This window comes from Lonchura striata, chromosome 3 (genome assembly GCF_046129695.1).
Source record: "Lonchura striata isolate bLonStr1 chromosome 3, bLonStr1.mat, whole genome shotgun sequence".
In the NCBI taxonomy this organism is placed as follows: domain Eukaryota; kingdom Metazoa; phylum Chordata; class Aves; order Passeriformes; family Estrildidae; genus Lonchura; species Lonchura striata.
Genome location: NC_134605.1, coordinates 17581641 through 17599642, shown reverse-complemented (window position 1 = coordinate 17599642; position 18002 = coordinate 17581641). Strand labels below are relative to the sequence as shown.

Genomic DNA, 18002 nt, shown 5'->3' with positions numbered 1-18002 from the left:
CGCCAGCCGCAGCCCGGCGCATCCCGCGGCCCGGCGGGCGGGGGCGGGGACGCGGGCGGGCCCGGAAGATCCGGGTCGGAGGGGACGGGAAGTCGGGACGTGGCCGCCGCAGCGGAGCAGGAGGCGGAGGGCGGGTGGGAGGCGGCGGAGGATGGCGGCGGTGCTGAGCTCGGACCGGCTCGAGGTCTCGGTGGACGGGCTGACGCTGAGCCCCAACGCCGAGGTGCCGCCCTGCGAAGCGCGGCCGGCGCAGGGCGAGCCGGCGGCGGGGCGGGGCCGAGCGGGCCCCGGCGCCCCGGGCGCGGCGGAGGCCGGCGGCGAGGCGGCGGAGGAGGCGGCGCTGAGCCTGGAGCGGCGCTGGGGCTTCGCGCTGGAGGAGCTCTACGGGCTGGCGCTGCGCTTCTTCAAAGGTGAGCCCGGCCGCACCGCCCTCCCCGGCACCGGGGAGCCCCGGGCGGCAGCGCCCGCCGGGCCGGGCCGCGGGGCTCGGGCGGAGCCCCGGTGCCGCCCGCAGGAGCGCTCGGTGTGCCGGGGCGGGCAGCGCGTCCCGGCGGCCCGCGGGGATGCGCTTTGCCTGGTGCCGGGCGTGAGCCGGGGCGGGAGCAGAGGCTGGCACTGCCGGGGTGTGCAGCTCCCCGCCTAAAACCGGCGCGGCGGTGGGAGAGCTCGGTGCCGGTGGCACGGGAACGGAGAGCTCGCAGGCGTGGGCGAGGAGCGCTCGCCGTGAGCGGTGCCGCGCCTGCTGACAGCCGGGTCCTGGCGGGAGTGCCGTGCCCTCTCCTCAGTGTGCCAGCTCCAGGGCTGGCTTTGCTGCTTCAGGACGAGAGGACACAGCTTGAGCTGTGCCACGGAAAGTTCAGGGCGGAGATTACGAAGAATTTCTACACAAAACGGGTGATTAAACATTGGAATGCGCTGCCCGGGGAGGTGGTGGAGTCACCGTCCCTGGAGGTGTTTAAGGAAGGACTGGAGGCGGCAATCAGTGCCATGGCGTTCATAAGCTGGACTCGATAGTCTCAGAAGTCTTTTCCAGCCTAAATGATTCTATGATTCTGTGTGCCACCATGACCCCAGCAGGCAGCTGTGAAATACCGAGGTGTAGACCTGGAATGTTTTTGCTGGGATCTCCTGTAAGCCAGGTTTGCTTCTTGGGAAGGTGGACGTACCTTGCCACACGCGGTGTCCTCAGGAGGGAGAAGAGGGCTGTGGCGTTTTTAGGGAGGAGCTGTGCTCACTTCACTGAGCACATTTCAGCAATGTTTCACCCCTGTGGCTTTCAGGCAGACCCTGCTTCAGGTGGGGCAGGCAGTACAGCCTCATGCCTGCATTAGGGAAGACAAGCTGTGCACTTGGAAAGGTCAGTCTTGTGGCAGTCAGTTGTTAGATGACCTCCCGGGGAGGCTGCCTCTTTCTAAGGGGAAGCACTTGCTGGCAGGTGGAAACACTGCTGGAAGGACAAAGCTATCTTTCTTCACATTAGCTGACCTGCACCTGGTAATTGTTAGGAGTATGTGAGACACTAAGCAGTTTTCCTAGCCCTGGTGCTTTCAATCTGTTCTGATGCCCTTCAACAAAATAGTTATTTTTTTTAGCATGTTAATATACAGAGGTGTTATTTTTTTTTAAGCTGTAAAAAAAAACATGAGCTTTTTTTTTTTCCTCCTGTATCAGAGCTTATCAGGTTGTGGAAGCACTGTACTCAATGTTTCTTTCTTCTTTCAGTAAAATAAGTTGCTTAAAAGAGTTCTGGTTGTGTTTAATGATGCAGAAGGAAATGTCTCTGCAGCAGCAAATTCCTTGTCTTGGTCAGCTGTGGTCTTTTTCTGTCTTGGGCTGAATATTCTATGGGAACCTGTTTTTACAGTATGAACTTGTGTTTACAGTGCAAAAGTTAGGTGCTGTGAATACTTTATCTATATTGTTGCTATGTAGCAATAACCTATATCTGTTATATCACGTTTTAACACAGTTTATGTTCTGGCTTTATCTCCTCTCTAATGGTGAAGTCTGTGCAGCATTATTTGTGTGTAAGTTCCAGTTCCTTGCCTTGTGCTCTCTTAGCAATGTTTTTTTTTTGTTGCTGTTCTTTTTAATCAAAACTTTTTAATCAGCTTACTTCCACTCCTTTTTTAACCTTCTGCAATTTCTTGTAACTCATGGTACTGCTCATAAGATGATAATTTTCCCCATTCAATTGTGTAGTCAGTCTTTCCAGTGAAAATTTTGTTTCTCTATCCTTGTGGCTGGAATAACTCGCACAAAGTCATTGCTCATCATTTAATCTGTAGATTTTTTCCTAAAAGTGACATAACACAAAGATTTTTATTTATAGGTCTGATGGGGAGCTACAGGAGCTTGCAATGCTTGGGTTACTGATTCTTCCAGCTTGTTCTATATCTGCACAGCTCCAAAAATAAGTGGTCTCATTTCCAAATTATTTTTATGCTGTCAGAACAACTGTGGGAGTGGGCACGCTTGGTTAGCAGCCCTGTGCATGCCAAGCAGCAAACAGGGATTCCTCCTGTACTTCAGGAGGCAACAGATCTATCTGAAGGGTGGCCTATGTTAATAGGTCAGTGCTGAGATCTTGTTTCTGACCATTCTTCTAAAAACTATGCTGATAGTTAAGCGGCTTTTTTTCTGCTTCAGTCTGCAGCCCAAGTTGTCTGTAACTTTTGGGGTTACAAGATAAGGTTAATCTGATAAAAATACTTCAAGTTTGCTTATTACTGTGGCTGCTGGCACTTGTCAGTGGTGGTATACTGCAGGTAACAGAGTTGCTCAGAGACAAGACCGGGTGAGAGCGTGTATAAACAATGAGCAAAACACAACAGAAACTAGGCTAGGATATTAAAGAGACTCAAAAGCTACTTTATTCTGTCTCTGATAAAGAGAAATCTAAAGCAGATCTAAAATGCTCGACCCTGGGTCACTTCAACTGTTAGGCCTTAGGCTGTGCAGGAGATGTGCACTATATTTTTTCTTTCTTTTTTTTTTTTTTTTTTAAGATTCATAATGGCTTGTGAAGAGAGCTTTTCAGAATAACAGAGGCATAGAAAATATATGGTAACAGTGTTCCAGTCCATTTTTCTGTGGGAAACAAGAGCCTTCTTTCCCTTATGCGCTCTCCCTCCCTGCTCTGTTAAGCCTAGTGCAGTGTTAAGCAGCATTTTGGCTGCCATTAAGAAGCTGCTGCACTGTGCTGGATCCAGCATACAGTGGAGAACAGTCATGTTACAGTCATTGCACATTGCCTTGTCTCTAGGACTGCCTGTAATTGTGAGGCCTGGGGCCTCTGGCCCAGCAGGGAGTGTCTCTGATGGCTTCCTCTGCTTGCTGAGCTGGTACAAGTTATGCCAGTGAAGGTAACCTGTTCAAGCTCTGTCCTGAAGCAGGAGAGGATGGCTTGCATAGCTCTGCCAGCAAATCTCTCCCTGGATCAGCCTGGCTTTGTTGTTTTCCACATCCTGTCATTAAAATACCATTGCACCCAACCTTCAATATATGACAGTCCGTGAAGTGTTCATGCACTGTCTAAAATGATTTACAGTGCAGCACATCTGAGCAGACAGTATACAAACCATATCATTTTGGTATCTAAAAGCTCTCCTGGAATGTTAAGCACTCTAATTTTGTTTGACTGCTCTAAGTTATTTCCTCTTATCCTAATAAAAATGCATCTTCAACCTCAGCAGAACATCTTTCTCAGTTAATTGTCTGACCTTTTTTTTTGAGCACTAATTTGATGGTATGATTGTAATTCGTAAGTTAAGTAGACTCTTGTTGTCAAGAATATGAAAACCCCTATAACGTATCTACATTTGTGAAGTTGAGCTTTGATCATATTTAATTGGAAGGGCCAGTCAGTAATTCTTCTGTTGAGGCAGAGCACGCTTTCAGGAGAGGAGGATTAGGAGTGTAAGAATGAATTGGGCTCTGCAGGCAGCAGTTCAGTCCTCATGCTTCTCAGTTTTGGTCTTGCTCATTAAAACCTTGCAAATGAATAGCATTAACATATGTGACTTTTGCTCTTAAAAGGTATGAGGTGAAAAATCACTCTTCAGAAATTATTTTCCAGTTGCTTCTAGATGACTCAACTGAATGATATCCCAGTGGAATTAGGCATTCAGAGTGGGTGCAGTAGGTGAAGATGGAGTGGAAGGTGTAGCACGGTGTGTCGTGTTTCTAATGGGGAAAAATCTGAAGTTACAGAGGAGTAGCAGTATCTTGCACAATGCAATCTCTTAAGCATATTTCTTAAACTCCTTTGTGTCTAAATTTATGGCTTTTATCAATCCATGTCAATAATACAGTGCACACAGTGACATAAGCCCCTCACGTTACTAGTAACAGCTTCATCTTTCTGTTGTGGGGAAAACTGAGCATGTCCCTGCCCTTGTTGGGTCAGGGATACCAGTGGCATAGGGAAGGTGGTACAGTTGCTGTTTTACTGCTGTGCATGTCCTTTGGATTTTTCAGTGTGTTCCCTGGAGCTCTTTGGTGTTCTTCCACTTCCCCCAGCTGTGCGAGGTGTGTGGGTAATGCTTAAATGGCATGTTCACGGATGCTTGGATCCCTTTGGCACTTCTACTTGTCTAGACACACTAATGCTCTTTTTGGCATATTTGACTCTGCAGATGAATTCAGGTCCTCTGGTTCAGTTAAACACCAAAAATTCCTGATCTTTGGGCTAATTACAGTGTGGTTTATGCTGTAGAGTTCAACTGCAAAATAGTTAGTATGAAACGTAACTTCACTGTCCAACTGGCTGCAAGTGTTTTTCTGATAATTTGCTTCTAAGCTACATTATGTAAAAGTCACTGGAAGCTTGTCTTGTATTTTTCTCCTATGTCTTTTACCCTCTCTTATTTAGCTTGTTTGTTGTTCTTCCCTTGGGTCACCATTCTTTGTAAATGCAGATTTTGGCTTCTGACAGTAATTAGGGCATGAGGTCTGACTTCTCTGTTCTGTGAAAATGAAGATGTGCTGTGCATTGCATGGGAAAGGTTTTTTCACTTTAACTCTTCTCAGGAGTGAGTTCAAATATTGATGTTACCTGGCTTAGGTAGCAGTTTAGCACAAAAACCAGCTGTGTGTTTTGCCAGACAGGTGTAGGTACACAGGTTGTGAAAAGTTAACTGTGCTATAGGGACCCCTTGAGAATCATGCTTTGTTCAGAAGCCTGGCAAAATTTCAGTGCAGTACCTTTATCTATTGACTTGCTTTGTAGCACAATGCCCCAGGACATTAAGTATTATTTCAAAGTAGTGCTCTTTATTGAGGCTAATGGAAGTGCTTGTTGTCTAATAAGTAAATTCTGAGTTGAGTATAAACTGTGTAGAGTTGAGGAAAAGCCAAAGGGCTCTTTGGTAGGCCTGAGAGCAGGAGTAGAAAACTCACCAGAATGTGTGATTTGAATCCCTTAAGGATCACAAACTTGGGGTGGGAAGGGACTGCTGGGGATTGTCAGGTTTAGCCCTCCTTTTCAGTTCAGGCTTCGTGGCACTGTCTCTCTTTGGTTTTTAACATCTTCAATCATGGAAACTTAAAAAATTTTTCAGGGCAACCAGTTCCAGTGCTTGATCAATCTCAGTTTAAAAAAACCCAAAAACAACAGCATTAAGAAACCCCCAACAACTTCAAGCAAACAAACAAAACCCCATAAAAATACTTAAGTGGCATTTCTTATACTTCAGTTTGTGTCAGCTGCCTCTTATCCTTTCATTGTATACACTGAGTAAACTCTGTTTCAGTTTTTACTTTTACCTTTTCTACCCCACCAGATACTTTTGGAAGTAGATATTTTTGGGCAGAAATGCTTCTGTTTTTGAAGCTGGCAGTTATATTTGCTGCAAGGCTGTGTGACACTGGGAGAAGAGCAAATACTTGAAATTCTGCAACAGTGATGTGGACTTCTAGGAATGGATAATAAGTAATTAAATGTTTGCCTTCCTAATAATTTGATTGTGGCTTCAAAATAAACAGCATGCATGTAGTAGTTCCTTGTGATTTTTTTAGCTAAGTCCAGCAATGTACTGAACTTTCTCTATCAAAAATATAATGTCTTGCTGAGGCATGCAAGCACTTTCCCCTAGGATTGTTTCTGATTTCCAGAAGTATTTGCTCTGAGTTTTTCAGTACTGTAGTAGGGGTATTTTCCTTCCACTGTAGTTCCAAGATTCACTTATTTTCCTGTTAATAACTGTTGACAAGTGTCAGCCAAGCAATTTTGCAGTATGTGTCAGCCTGAAATTTAGGTGTGGACTGTTCAGTTTGGGGCTGTAAACACCTTGCTCCAAAGAACTGGGAATGAGTGGCAGCTTTGTCTCCAGCTCCCAGTTACGTGGAGAGCAGTGCAGTTGTGGGAAGTGGTTGTTTTTTACCTCTGGTAGTAGCTTCCTTATTTCTCCTTCCAAAAGGAGATGCTTATTTATCTGTTTTCCTGTTCAAGAAAAATGTCTTCCTCTCAATGAACAGTGTAGTCACACACAACAGTGCCTGTTTGTTTGATTTGTTTTGACAATTCAAATGTGTTGAGGTAAGCTGACTAATTCATATATCATTTTAAATCAATGCAAGTATCTTCTTAACAGTAAAATCATGGTGGGATCTAACTGGGAATGCTTCAGAAGATCTTCCTGTGGAGCCACTGGAACTTTTTCAGCCTTATGTTGCCTTCTTATTGTCAGAATTCACTGTATGTGTTCGAGCTGATGGAGTCAGGTGCAAGGATTTTCATTGTGAGGGGCTGTTCCAGCTGCCTTGGCCAAGGGCAGCAATTGTATTCCCTCAAGGAAAACTCTCCTTGACTCTTATTTTTTCCTCTCTGCAGTTCTCCTTGCCTTCAACCTTGGTTGTTCTGCTTTCATCAATGTGAAGAGCATGAAAGGAGAGCAGTTCATAAAGCTAGCATCACATCTTTCTTTGTGGAAATCCATTCTGTGCACACTAGAGTAGACTTGGCAGACACATTTGAATTCACTTAAAGTTTTTAAATATTTTGAAGATACAGATCCATATGGTGTGATGTTCAACAATTTAATGTAAATATCTATGTGATGACTGACTGTAGATAGTGGGATGCAAAGCACTCCACACTGAAGTTTTCATTAGCCAAAATAGATGTGTTTCTTCTGGACAGATTTATATTTTTAAAAGAACTGACTTAATTTGTCTAATCTTTTGTGACTCGACTTTTGTTCTCTTTTTTTTATGGTGGAAATAATGGTAATGGTTATGCAAAACACTCACTCATATTCTGTGCTTAATTAATCACAATAGTGAAAATGATTTTTTTTTTTCCCCTACAGAAAAAGATGGCAAAGCCTTTCATCCAACATATGAAGAAAAGCTCAAACTTGTGGCACTGCACAAGCAGGTTCTGCTGGGACCTTACAACCCTGACACTTGCCCTGAAGTTGGATTCTTTGATGTGCTGGGGAATGATAGGAGGTAAAAGGGCTGGTGCTTTTGTTGGTCTTAACTCTGCTTTTCCTGTGAGAAGATAACATCATCCAATTTCTACAACTGTGTGGGTTATCTCAAGTGTCTGTGCTAGTGGAAAGTGAAAGTGGCCTCTTCAAATACATCTTAGAATTGTGAGTCACAGTTCAGTACTGGAGCTAACAGAAGAATATTGTTTGTTTTTTTTTCAACCACACTAAAAGCTGCTCGGCTGACAGTCCAGTTTCTCATAGCAGTTTAAGATGCATTAACATGCAGGCCCCTGTTTCATCAGAACTCCACACCGTGGCTACAGCAGGCTAAGGCTTTTGCCAGTGGTAGAAGCATTCACCACAGCTTGTCCTAACACCAAGATATTTTCTGAAGTCAGAAGATTAAAACCTTATGCATTTAAACCCTGAGTAAATCTTTTATGAGACCTGGGAAGTCTCAAGTATGTCTCTTGTGTTGCTTCCAGCTCAGGCTGCAGTTCTCATGTTCACTGTTGCTCTTTTTAGTGTTCTAGAATGAAGGCAATGTGCAACACAGCAGTGGCTTCTCTGAGGTGGACCCAGTGCACTGCTTCTGCACAAAAGGATGCAGCTTTTCTTACAAAGAACAAGGCTCTTTCTTTCAACCAACTGAAGTGCTGTAATCAATATTTGTTACCATGTTTGTTCATTCAGAAAAATATATACTTTTTTTTCCACAAACTAGAGTGGAAGTAGGTTAGAAAAATACTTCAGGTTCACTTGTAGCTGGGAAGTTTTTGGTCATAGTTCAGAATTCAAAGTAGGGTTGATGGGATGTATGAAATTTCGTGTAAGAGCTGAGTTATGTCTATTTGAAAGACAGAAGAAAAGAGAACATTGTGCAGGCAGAAGAGAACGTTGTACTGCCTTTGGGAAGAAGTTGTTGGTTCTCTGAAACTGCAAATGATAATATTTGATTCCTGGTTTTCCAACTTTCTTTTCTTTGCTGAGTTGTCAGTGCTCACTACTAGCTTAAAAAGAGTTGAGTCTGTTGTTTCAGCTGAATTCTCTCTCTCAGGAAGGAATGGGCTGCCCTTGGAAACATGTCAAAGCAAAAAGCTATGACAGAATTTGTCAAGCTCCTACATAGGTGCTGCCATTTGTTCTCAACATATGTCACTTCCCACAAGATAGAGAAAGAAGAGCAAGAAAAGAAAAGGTAACATTTGGGTGCTTTGGTGTTAGCATCTATGGAGTGTGTAACTCTTGGCCTGCGGACAGTATCACAGCCAGCTTAGGCTGGAGTTGTCTTGTGAAGGGAAATACTTGCAATGTAGGAGGCTGTGGTACCATTTGATCTCTTTAAGCCTTTCTACTTTGCCAGTAATGGATCGTTGTTTAGGAGTTTTAAAAATTTTGCTGATGATCTGCCTAAGAAGAAATGCTTCACAAAATGTCTGTCCCGATATGTCTGTGGACTAAATATACAGAGAATATTAAATTGTCAGTTTTAACCTTCTCTTCTAATATGAGTTAGCAGCTTGACAAAGTCTGCCTTGTTATTGCTTCCAGGTGTGATTATTAAACCATAGTATCCACATCATTAATGAACATGTGTGAAAGCTTGGAAGATGTGCTTAAAGCTTCCAGGCAATTTTTTCTGCTATACAGGTGGCATACTAACAGGTTAGCATGAATATCAAATTGTAACACCGAATTTACCCTTGTCATGCTGCTGAGTGCAGTAAAACTGCAGTAATCCGATTTTTGTGTGTGTCCAGTAAGCCACTTCTCCAGGCCAATTTTAGTGTGAGGAGATGGTACCGGACTAAAAGCCTCACTGGGCAGGCAAAAGGCAGGTTTACAGCATGCTAAAAATAACTGATCCTAGGATTGTAGGAATGCTGAAATGGCTTATTGAGTGGATGTTGCAGGAGAGAAGAGGAAGAGCGAAGGCGGCGTGAGGAGGAGGAGCGGGAGCGGTTACAAAAGGAAGAAGAAAAACGTAGGCGAGAAGAGGAGGAAAGACTGAGAAGGGAAGAAGAGGAGAGGAGGAGAATAGAGGAGGAGCGACTTCGGATGGAACAGCAGAAGTGAGTAGTGGAAACAACACTTAAAAGAAAATAACTGCCTTGCATTTGAGACAATTCTATACTTGGAATATGCAGTTCTAATTTTAATTAATTGTTCCCATCACATCCGGATGCTGAAAACACAGATCTGGCTTTGCACATGTGATATTTAAGAGAATAGTAAAGCTGTTCCACATCAGTCAGCAACTATTTTCTGCCATAAAAATGCAGGGGGTGTCTCTGAAGTAGATCCTGTGCTTGCTATGCAATGGTTTTGAGAAGGGAGCAAATAATTAAACCACAAGTTTTGCTGCTTAACATGGTGAGAGCCAGAGAAGTGTAAGAGACAGACATGAATTTATATACAATAAAGTGTTGCACAGTGCTAAGTAACAGGAAGTGTGGTATGCCTTGAAGTTGAGGGTTTTTTTCACGTGAATGGGAGTTGTGTATTAAGTGGTCATAGCAGGTTACAGAGATAAAGTGTTTAGACAGAAAAGGAATGGGGACACCATTCTAAACTGGTCACAGTTTGCTGAAAAGCAGTAAATGCTGCTCTTTGGGATATTAGACCAGTCTAGTACTGATGCTTTAGAGTATATTTTGAGAAGAAAAGAATTTTTCTTGCAATTGTGTGATACTTCTTCCTTCCTCTGAAACACTGATAGCTGGTCACTGATGGACACAACATGAGACAGGCCCTTGATCTATCTTGTCATTTAGCCATAGGATTTCTGTTAGCTCTTTGGAGAGAGGAGAAAAACAGCCTGTGTATATGTAACCCATGTGTTCCTCCTGAAGTTTCAGCAGTTGAGTTTACTGGAGATGCAGATGCCCCATCTGGCAGCTTTTTTTTTTTTTTTTTTAATTCCTGAATTAGGCCACTGTCAGTCATGTTTTTTGTATTTGTTTGCATACTGACCAGGACAACTAAGATAGTTATATTGTGTGTTTTTCTTAGATTCACCAAAAAGCATTGGTGTGCTGTGCTACAGCAGGTTTATTCCTACCAATATTTATAGAAGGTCTGCTGGAAGGATGGTTTCTGGAAAAGGCATATGTGGGTTTTTCCTTTGCTTGTTTGAGAAATTCAGTCGTGGGTTTTGTGTAGCACTGCCTCTTCATCGGATCAGGAATTACGTAAGAGCTTTTGTTGTTTTAACATTTGATGTTTCCAAACAATGGGTAGAAAATATTGCTCCCTTGTTTATGTTCTCAGCATATTTTCAGGCAAAACCCACGTCTGTGTTAGCTCTGGGTTCTGGTCCGTTGCGTAGATGTATTTTAGTTGGGTTTTGCAGAATGGAATTTAGTGCTGTAAGTGGCCTGCAAGGCAGCTCAGGCAGGGCTTGCCCGGTGCCCGAGCTGTTGGTGAGGCCGTGCTGTGCTCCCCGTGCCGTGCAGGCAGCAGATCATGGCAGCGCTGAACTCGCAGACGGCCGTGCAGTTCCAGCAGTACGCGGCCCAGCAGTATCCCGGCAACTACGAGCAGCAGCAGATCCTCATCCGCCAGCTCCAGGAGCAGCACTACCAGCAGTACATGCAGCAGCTCTACCAGGTCCAGCTCGCACAGCAGCAGGTATGGCTGGGCAGCCTGGGCTTTGTGTCCCAGCCTGTCACTGGGACGTATGAATGTGTCTGCTGTTATCTCCTTGGAAGGATAATTGCTACAGGGAGATCTACCCAGCTAGTGAGTAATGCTGCTTCAGATTCAAACACCAAAGCCCCTTTATTTGTTTCATCTTTTGGAGTAGTTTTCTGAAGCAGCTGTTAATTAAGAAAACAGTAAGCATTCTTTACTAATGACTTGGTTCAGTATTATTATTAAAGATGAAATGTGAGCCGCTCTGCTGCAGTGATGGTGATGTGTGTGTGTAATTTAATGACACACCAGTGCATCTGAGCATGAACAGACCTCTTCAGGTGACTCTCCTGAAGATCAGTGCAGAGCAGCAGGCTGTGGTCAGCCCTGTGTTTCTAGCTGAGCATGCCTATGCAGCACTGTAGCATCACTGCTGGGGTGGAGGTTGCTTTTCCCTGCCAGCCTGAGCACTGCTGATTTCTCTCTCCTTCTGCACCTATTGCCTGTCTTCATCACATACTAACAGCCGATGAAGTTGCTTGCCTGCAATAAGCTGCTCATGATTTGGGTGGGAGGACAGGCTGTAGCTGCCAGCCTGAGGTCTGTTCTTGAGCTAAAGACCTAAAATTCAGTAACTGATTTCCTGTTATGTAATTTGTATTTTGTGGAGGCTGATGCCCTCAGTAAAAAATATCCAATAAAGAGAGCTGTGTGAGCCTCATGAAGTTCAACAAGGCCCCTGCAGTGGGTCAAGTCAGGGCACTCCCCAATATCAGTACAGTATTGGGGGTGAATGGGTTGAGAGCTGTCCTGCAGAGCTGGACTGCTGAATGAAGCACTGGGTATGAGCTGGCAGTGGGCTTTTAGAGCTCAGAAAGTCCTTTGTATCCTGGGATGCAGGAAAACAAGTGTGGCCAGAAAGCTGAGGGAGAGGGATAATTCTGCCCCTCTGCTCTGCTCTTGTGATGCCCCAGCTGCAGTGATGCATCCAGCTCTGGGGTCCCCAGCAAAAGAAGGATGTGGACCTGTTGGAGCAAGTCCAGAGGAGCCACAAACGTGCTCAGAGGGCTGAAGCACCTCTGCTATAAAGAGAGGCTGAGGGAGCTGAGGCTGTGCAGCCTGGAGGAGAGAAGGTTCTGGGGAAACCTCACTGCAGCCTTTCAGTGAGGGGGTTTGTAAAGAAACACAAAGAAAGACCTTTTTACCAGGCCTCTAGTGACAGGACAAAGGGCAGAGGTTTTCATCTGCAACAGTGTAGGTCTAGAGTGAATATAAGGAAGACTTTTTTTTTACAGTGAGGGTGCTCAGACACTGACACAGATTGCCCAGAGAAACTGTGGAAGTCCATCCCAGGAAGTGTTCATGGACAGGTTTGATGGAGCTTTGAGCAGCCTGGTCTAGTGGAAGGTGTCCATTACCATGGCAGGGGTGTGGGGCTAGATGATCTTTATAGCTCCCTTCTAAGCCAAACCACAGCTGGATGGAGCTGAGGTGGTGTAGGAAAGGCAGAGACTTTCTCCCCTGTTATAATTACTCTTTGGCCTTTCCTCATGTAGCTTCTGTAACACTTCTGAGGAATTCTTTATTTGGATGCCAGGTGCACTGGGATCTCTTAGTGCTGTTATAAAGTGCTGTTCTGCTTGCAGATCAGCTTCTGATGTAATTAATCTTGGAAGGGCTTTGTGCAATAGTTATGTAGAAAAGTTCACACCACCTTTCAGTGCACAAAACTGCTGTAGTAAGTAGTAAAATCTGGACAGCATCTATGCAATTGCTTAAATTTGAAATCTTAACTGGTATTTTTTCTATATTGTCTTCATATTCCTGCAGGATACCTATATTCCATTTGCTCATCAAAATCTTGTGATTATTGGGTTATCCTTTAAAGTGGCACTGTCACTTATACCTTTTCCCTGTCCCAACAAATAAAGCCTGTGTTGTCTCTCTGGGCTGATAACAAGGGACAAGGAGGCTGCTCTAGAGAGTTCTCTGTTTAACTCATAAATTGGCAAGTAGCTAACAGACCTTCAATAGTCAGCTCTTTTTAGACCTGGATGAGCTCAGGCTGGATGGAACCCTTCCAGCCAGGGAAAAAAAAAAACAACAAACCAGCAAACAAGTCAAACTTCCAACTTGGATAGAAACATTATAGGAATGAAAAACTTCCATAGTTCAGTGCAAGAGTTTGTGTGTACTGTAATTAATTTGAAAGTTGAACATTTTTTTGTTCAGATTGTATTCACCAGCCTAGAAACAAGTGACTTCACATCCCTTGGGACTGAGTAGATGTAACTGGTTAATGTGTGCTGCTTCTGGTCTTTTGAGTCAAGCCCCCTTGTAAGGTGAAGGGGGAGGTTTTTTCTTTAAATTGTCTGCATACCTTTTTCTGGAGGATGTAAAGCTGGCATCTTGGGAGGGTTTGGTTGTACTTGACTTAAATTCCTGTTGTTTTAGGCAGCCTTACAGAAGCAGCAGGATGCAGTGGTGGCAGCGACAGGGACACCCCTAACTACTGCATCGAAGGTGAACACCCCTGCCCCAGGGGACACCCCATCCATTAATGGGCAGGCCAGTGCACATGCAGACAGCCCTGAAAAAGAGTTGGATCCAGAGGTTTTGGAAGAAGCATTGGAGAATGGACCAAAAGGTGGGACTAGCTGAATTTCTTAATTAAAAATAAATAGCAAAAATCTTTCTTAGGATTCAGGTGTCTTAAGTAGGGTTACTGTGGTTCTGTGTTTGGCTTCATCTGCCTATGGAAAAACTAGGTTCTCATGAGAGAATAATACTGCAGAGCAAAGGTCAGCTTTGGGAGGGGAGGGAAGGAGGAGTATTTCAAAGTTGCAAAATTGCAAAGTTGATGGGATCCAGAATCTCTTGCCACTCCAGATTTGAAGGAAGCTCTAGCACAAAGCTGTTCTGGGCAGAAATATGCTCAGTTTTATTTGAACTGGGTCAGAGCTGTTTAAAGATCCTTCCAGTGAAGGGTTCTGTGCAATACAAACCTGTCACCTGTAGCAGTGCATTTGCCTTCTGAGGCTTTTCTGCATAAGCACTGTTGGTTTAAATGTGCTGGATGGGTGAACTGGTAGCATTTAGTAGTGTTATAACTAAATTTTCACTCTTTCATACATCTTTTTAGAGTTGTAACTTGCTTCTTCTGTTAAAAAAAATTACCTGGAAGCAACTTGAATGCTTGGGGCCCTCAAGTACTCCTCAGGCACACACTTAAGTATGCAGCATAAATAACTGAAACAGAGCCTAACTGGAGTATTTCCTCCCCTGTCTCCAGATTCTGTCCCAGTGATTGCTGCTCCATCCATGTGGACACGACCCCAGATCAAAGACTTCAAGGAAAAAATCCGTCAGGATGCAGACTCTGTGATCACAGTGGGCCGAGGGGAAGTGGTTACAGTCAGAGTCCCAACTCATGAAGAGGGGTCTTACCTCTTCTGGGAGTTTGCTACAGACAATTATGACATTGGTTTTGGGGTGTATTTTGAATGGACAGACTCCCCTAATACTGCAGTCAGTGTGCATGTCAGCGAGTCCAGTGATGATGAGGAGGAAGAGGAAGGTAAGCAGGCTAATTCAGGTAAACTGTCAGGGTTTGCTGTGAAGTAAACCCCTACTGCTGATCTTGTGTAATTTCCTGCTTTCTCTGGCTTCCATCTGGCTGGAGGCATGTTTTCAATTGTGACCAGCAACTGCAGTTCTGCAAGTAACTTCAGTCCCCTCCTTGGGTCACAGACAGGTTAAAGCAGCTGAGGCTGGGGAAATCCTTTTCCTAAGTCAGCTACTCAGTAAACTGAAACCCATGCTATAACAGAGCACAGTGCCTCTGCACTCTGAAACCTTGAGGACAATCCTGTCCTGTTCAAGAGATGTTTCTGGGGAGGAAGTTTCCTTGAGGCTGCAGCAAAACAGCCTCAGAGAGCAAGTGGCTGAGACACAGGTCACAGCCTTTGCTTGTGGAGGAGTCTAGCATAGCAACACAAGAATGTTTTGAAATGAGCATGTGATTTGCTTGGAAAGAGCTGCCCTAACTTGGCTTTTTGGTCATCACTACCAAGTAATCTGTGCTAGTCAGTATGGCACATCAGTGCTGGGTGATTGTTGTACTGACAACTAGAGTTTGGCATCTCCACAAACTGACCTGGCTGTGTTGGGGAGATGGGTGGTGGTTTTTAATATCAAGGTGTTAAAATCATGATAAAGTGAGCATGCTTGCTGTTCCTCCTGCTTCTGAGTGCTTCAGCCCCAGCCTTAATATGAATCCCTGCAGCTCCTCTCATTCCTAAGCTAACAAAGAGCGCCTTGTCCCCTAGAGATTAGTTTTTCTTTCATAAAGCATCCACCCATGTTCACTGGCATCTCTTTTTTTTCCCTTGCAGAAAATACTAGCAGTGAAGAAAAAGCCAAAAAGAATGCCAACAAGCCTCAGCTAGATGAAATAGTGCCTGTGTACAGACGAGACTGTCACGAAGAAGTGTATGCTGGCAGCCACCAGTACCCAGGGAGAGGAGTTTATCTTCTTAAATTTGACAACTCCTACTCTCTATGGAGGTCAAAAACAGTTTACTACAGAGTTTATTATACTAGATAAAGGTGTGGCTGTGTCTGAGGCTGGGCTGTGCAGAAGATGTCATTTTATTTGGAATTTTCTTCAAGCATAATGGATCCTTTTGAGTCTGTGTTTCATCCTGTCTGTATCTGTATGGTTTGTGTGAACTTTTAACAAGTAGACACTGGGATCTTCCTGCTCCATGACACTAATGCATATTGCATTGGGCTTAACACAGGATCTCCCTAACCTTTTGGGGATTGGAGTCATTGGCTCCCGTGCTGAGGTCACATCCATTGCACTTGTTAAAGCCTCATGAAAAAGGGGGAGGGAGTTGCTGGCTCACTGGCTGGGTGATCTGATGTTTCCAGGTCTGGATGCCTTGAATAACTTGTTGATGGTTAATATAAAGGTCCCATCAGTTGCTGGTAGATTTGGATGCAGTTTGCTGTGTAGCAAGTTTCTCCTAACTGTAATTGAATGTCAGATTTTTTACATCATTAAAACTTGAAACTTTAAGTTTATGCAGTTTAGAAACAAGTTGTCTCACTTCTGTCCTCATCAAAGAAGAAACATTCAGTTCCTTAAACCAGTGTAATGTATAAGACAAGGATGAACAGCATCCTGAACGTACAGCAAATAACCTCTTCTGAAGGCATAAGCTGAATGAAGTTTAAAAGTATGTGTAACAAGAAGAACCTTAATCTCTGTCCCACTGATAATCCTAGAATAAAAGTCATATCTTGATGCAATTGACTTCAAACAGGACACAGACTACTCCTGAGTGTAATGGGGTAGGCTAAAAAAGCTACAAGGCTACAAACCCGAAACCAGTTTTGTAAGACCTGAATACGCATGTTGTGCCTGGAGAGCAGTCAGTCACTTTGGTAGAGTACAGGAGTTAATGTTGCACTAATGATGGAAATCGCTGCCACTCCCTTTTAGTCTGAACTGGCAATAGTGGGGTGCAAACTTTCTGCCTTAATTTGTAACTGTGGGCAGAAAGGCCAGGTGCACATGCAGATACTTAATGTAGCTTTAATCTCAATTTCTTACGGTTTGGTTGGGGCATTTTGTATTTTGTAAAGCGAAAAGCACTGCAGGTGTCCCTTGGCTTGAGGCTGCAGTAAGAATCCACTCCCCCGGAGCCCAGGGGTGAGTGTTGCAATAATGACTTGTGCAAGTGCTCTCTGCATGGGTGATGCACCTTGTTACTGAAAGGAAATGGTTGCTTTGGGTCTCAGACCAGCTCTTGCAGTCAGGCTTCCATTGATAGCTGCAGCATGTGCAGTTCCACGGCAAACGATGCTGAGTTGGCGGGGTTTGTGTGAACGGTCACTTTGTACATACATGATACTTTACTTTTCTCATACCAACCATGGAGATACTTCTCCTAGAGTGCTTAACTTGTCATCTTGCTTTTTGGGTCAGCAACACCGTACCAGCTCACAGCTAGTTAGTGCTGCTTTATCCAAAAACACTGTACAATGTTCTGCTCTTGTGTACATACAGTATATAAACCATGAATTTAGAAAGTACCTTGCTTTTAAAGAAAACTGTATTTAATGTAAAAAAAAAAAAGAAAAACAACAAAAAAAACTCCCTTTTACAAAGGCAGGCACTAATATATTTCTTCTGGTCTTCAAATTACTTTTTTTCTTTGTCCATACAAAAATGTTACAACTTCTTCCTCTAAGAATATCTGTTGGGAGCGGTGTTTGTCGCTTTAAATGGCAGCACTTACTGTCATGTGTTGGATGCTAGAACTTCAACATTTCCAGACTTTTTTTTATTGCCTCTGGCTGTTGATAGTACAGTAAAAGTGCGATTTCAAGATACCTTGAGATAGTATTTAATCCTAATTAAAATACATTTATCTGTAATGCTGTTGGCTTTTTATTAATTTGCAAACCTTGGCATTGCTGTGTACGGCTCTTGAGCTAAGATAACCTTGTCATCATCTCTCTCATGATTAGGGGTTCAGCACCATGCTCACACTGTGGTCCAAGGCTCTGCCCAGGAATGTCACTGGCTCTCTGCATGTATCTGTCAGTACTGGAAGAGCCCAGCTTGAACTGCATCCTCTCTTTGGGTTTTGAGTGGGTAGCAGAAGGGGTTGGATGTGGGCAGTTAAAATCTGTAAGCTCTCTCCTCCAAGAGAGTCCTCACCTGGAGGGCAAGAGACAGGGCCATGCATGGTTTAGACTAAACAAGAAGAAAAGCAAGGACCTAGAGGCAAAAAGGCAAGTTATGCTGAGGTTTGTGTCAGTCACTTTTTACTGCTTAGCTGCTCCTGGTAAGCAGCTTATCCTGGAGCTGAGGCCAGGATGTGCCCTAGTTTGGTCCCAGAGTTTACCTGGGGGGCAGAA

General features: G+C 44.2%; 1 protein-coding gene across 1 annotated transcript; it reads left to right on the top strand.

The window, feature by feature from the left end:
- The first annotated feature begins 115 nt into the window (after positions 1-115).
- Positions 116-17516, top strand: ACBD3 (acyl-CoA binding domain containing 3). The gene is made up of 8 exons (XM_021543314.2): positions 116-410; positions 7311-7452; positions 8494-8634; positions 9350-9508; positions 10892-11066; positions 13524-13716; positions 14362-14646; positions 15464-17516. Exons 1-8 carry the CDS (start codon positions 152-154, stop codon positions 15673-15675), a joined length of 1566 nt encoding a protein of 521 aa, XP_021398989.1. The 5' UTR covers positions 116-151; the 3' UTR covers positions 15676-17516.
- Positions 17517-18002: the final 486 nt, after the last annotated feature.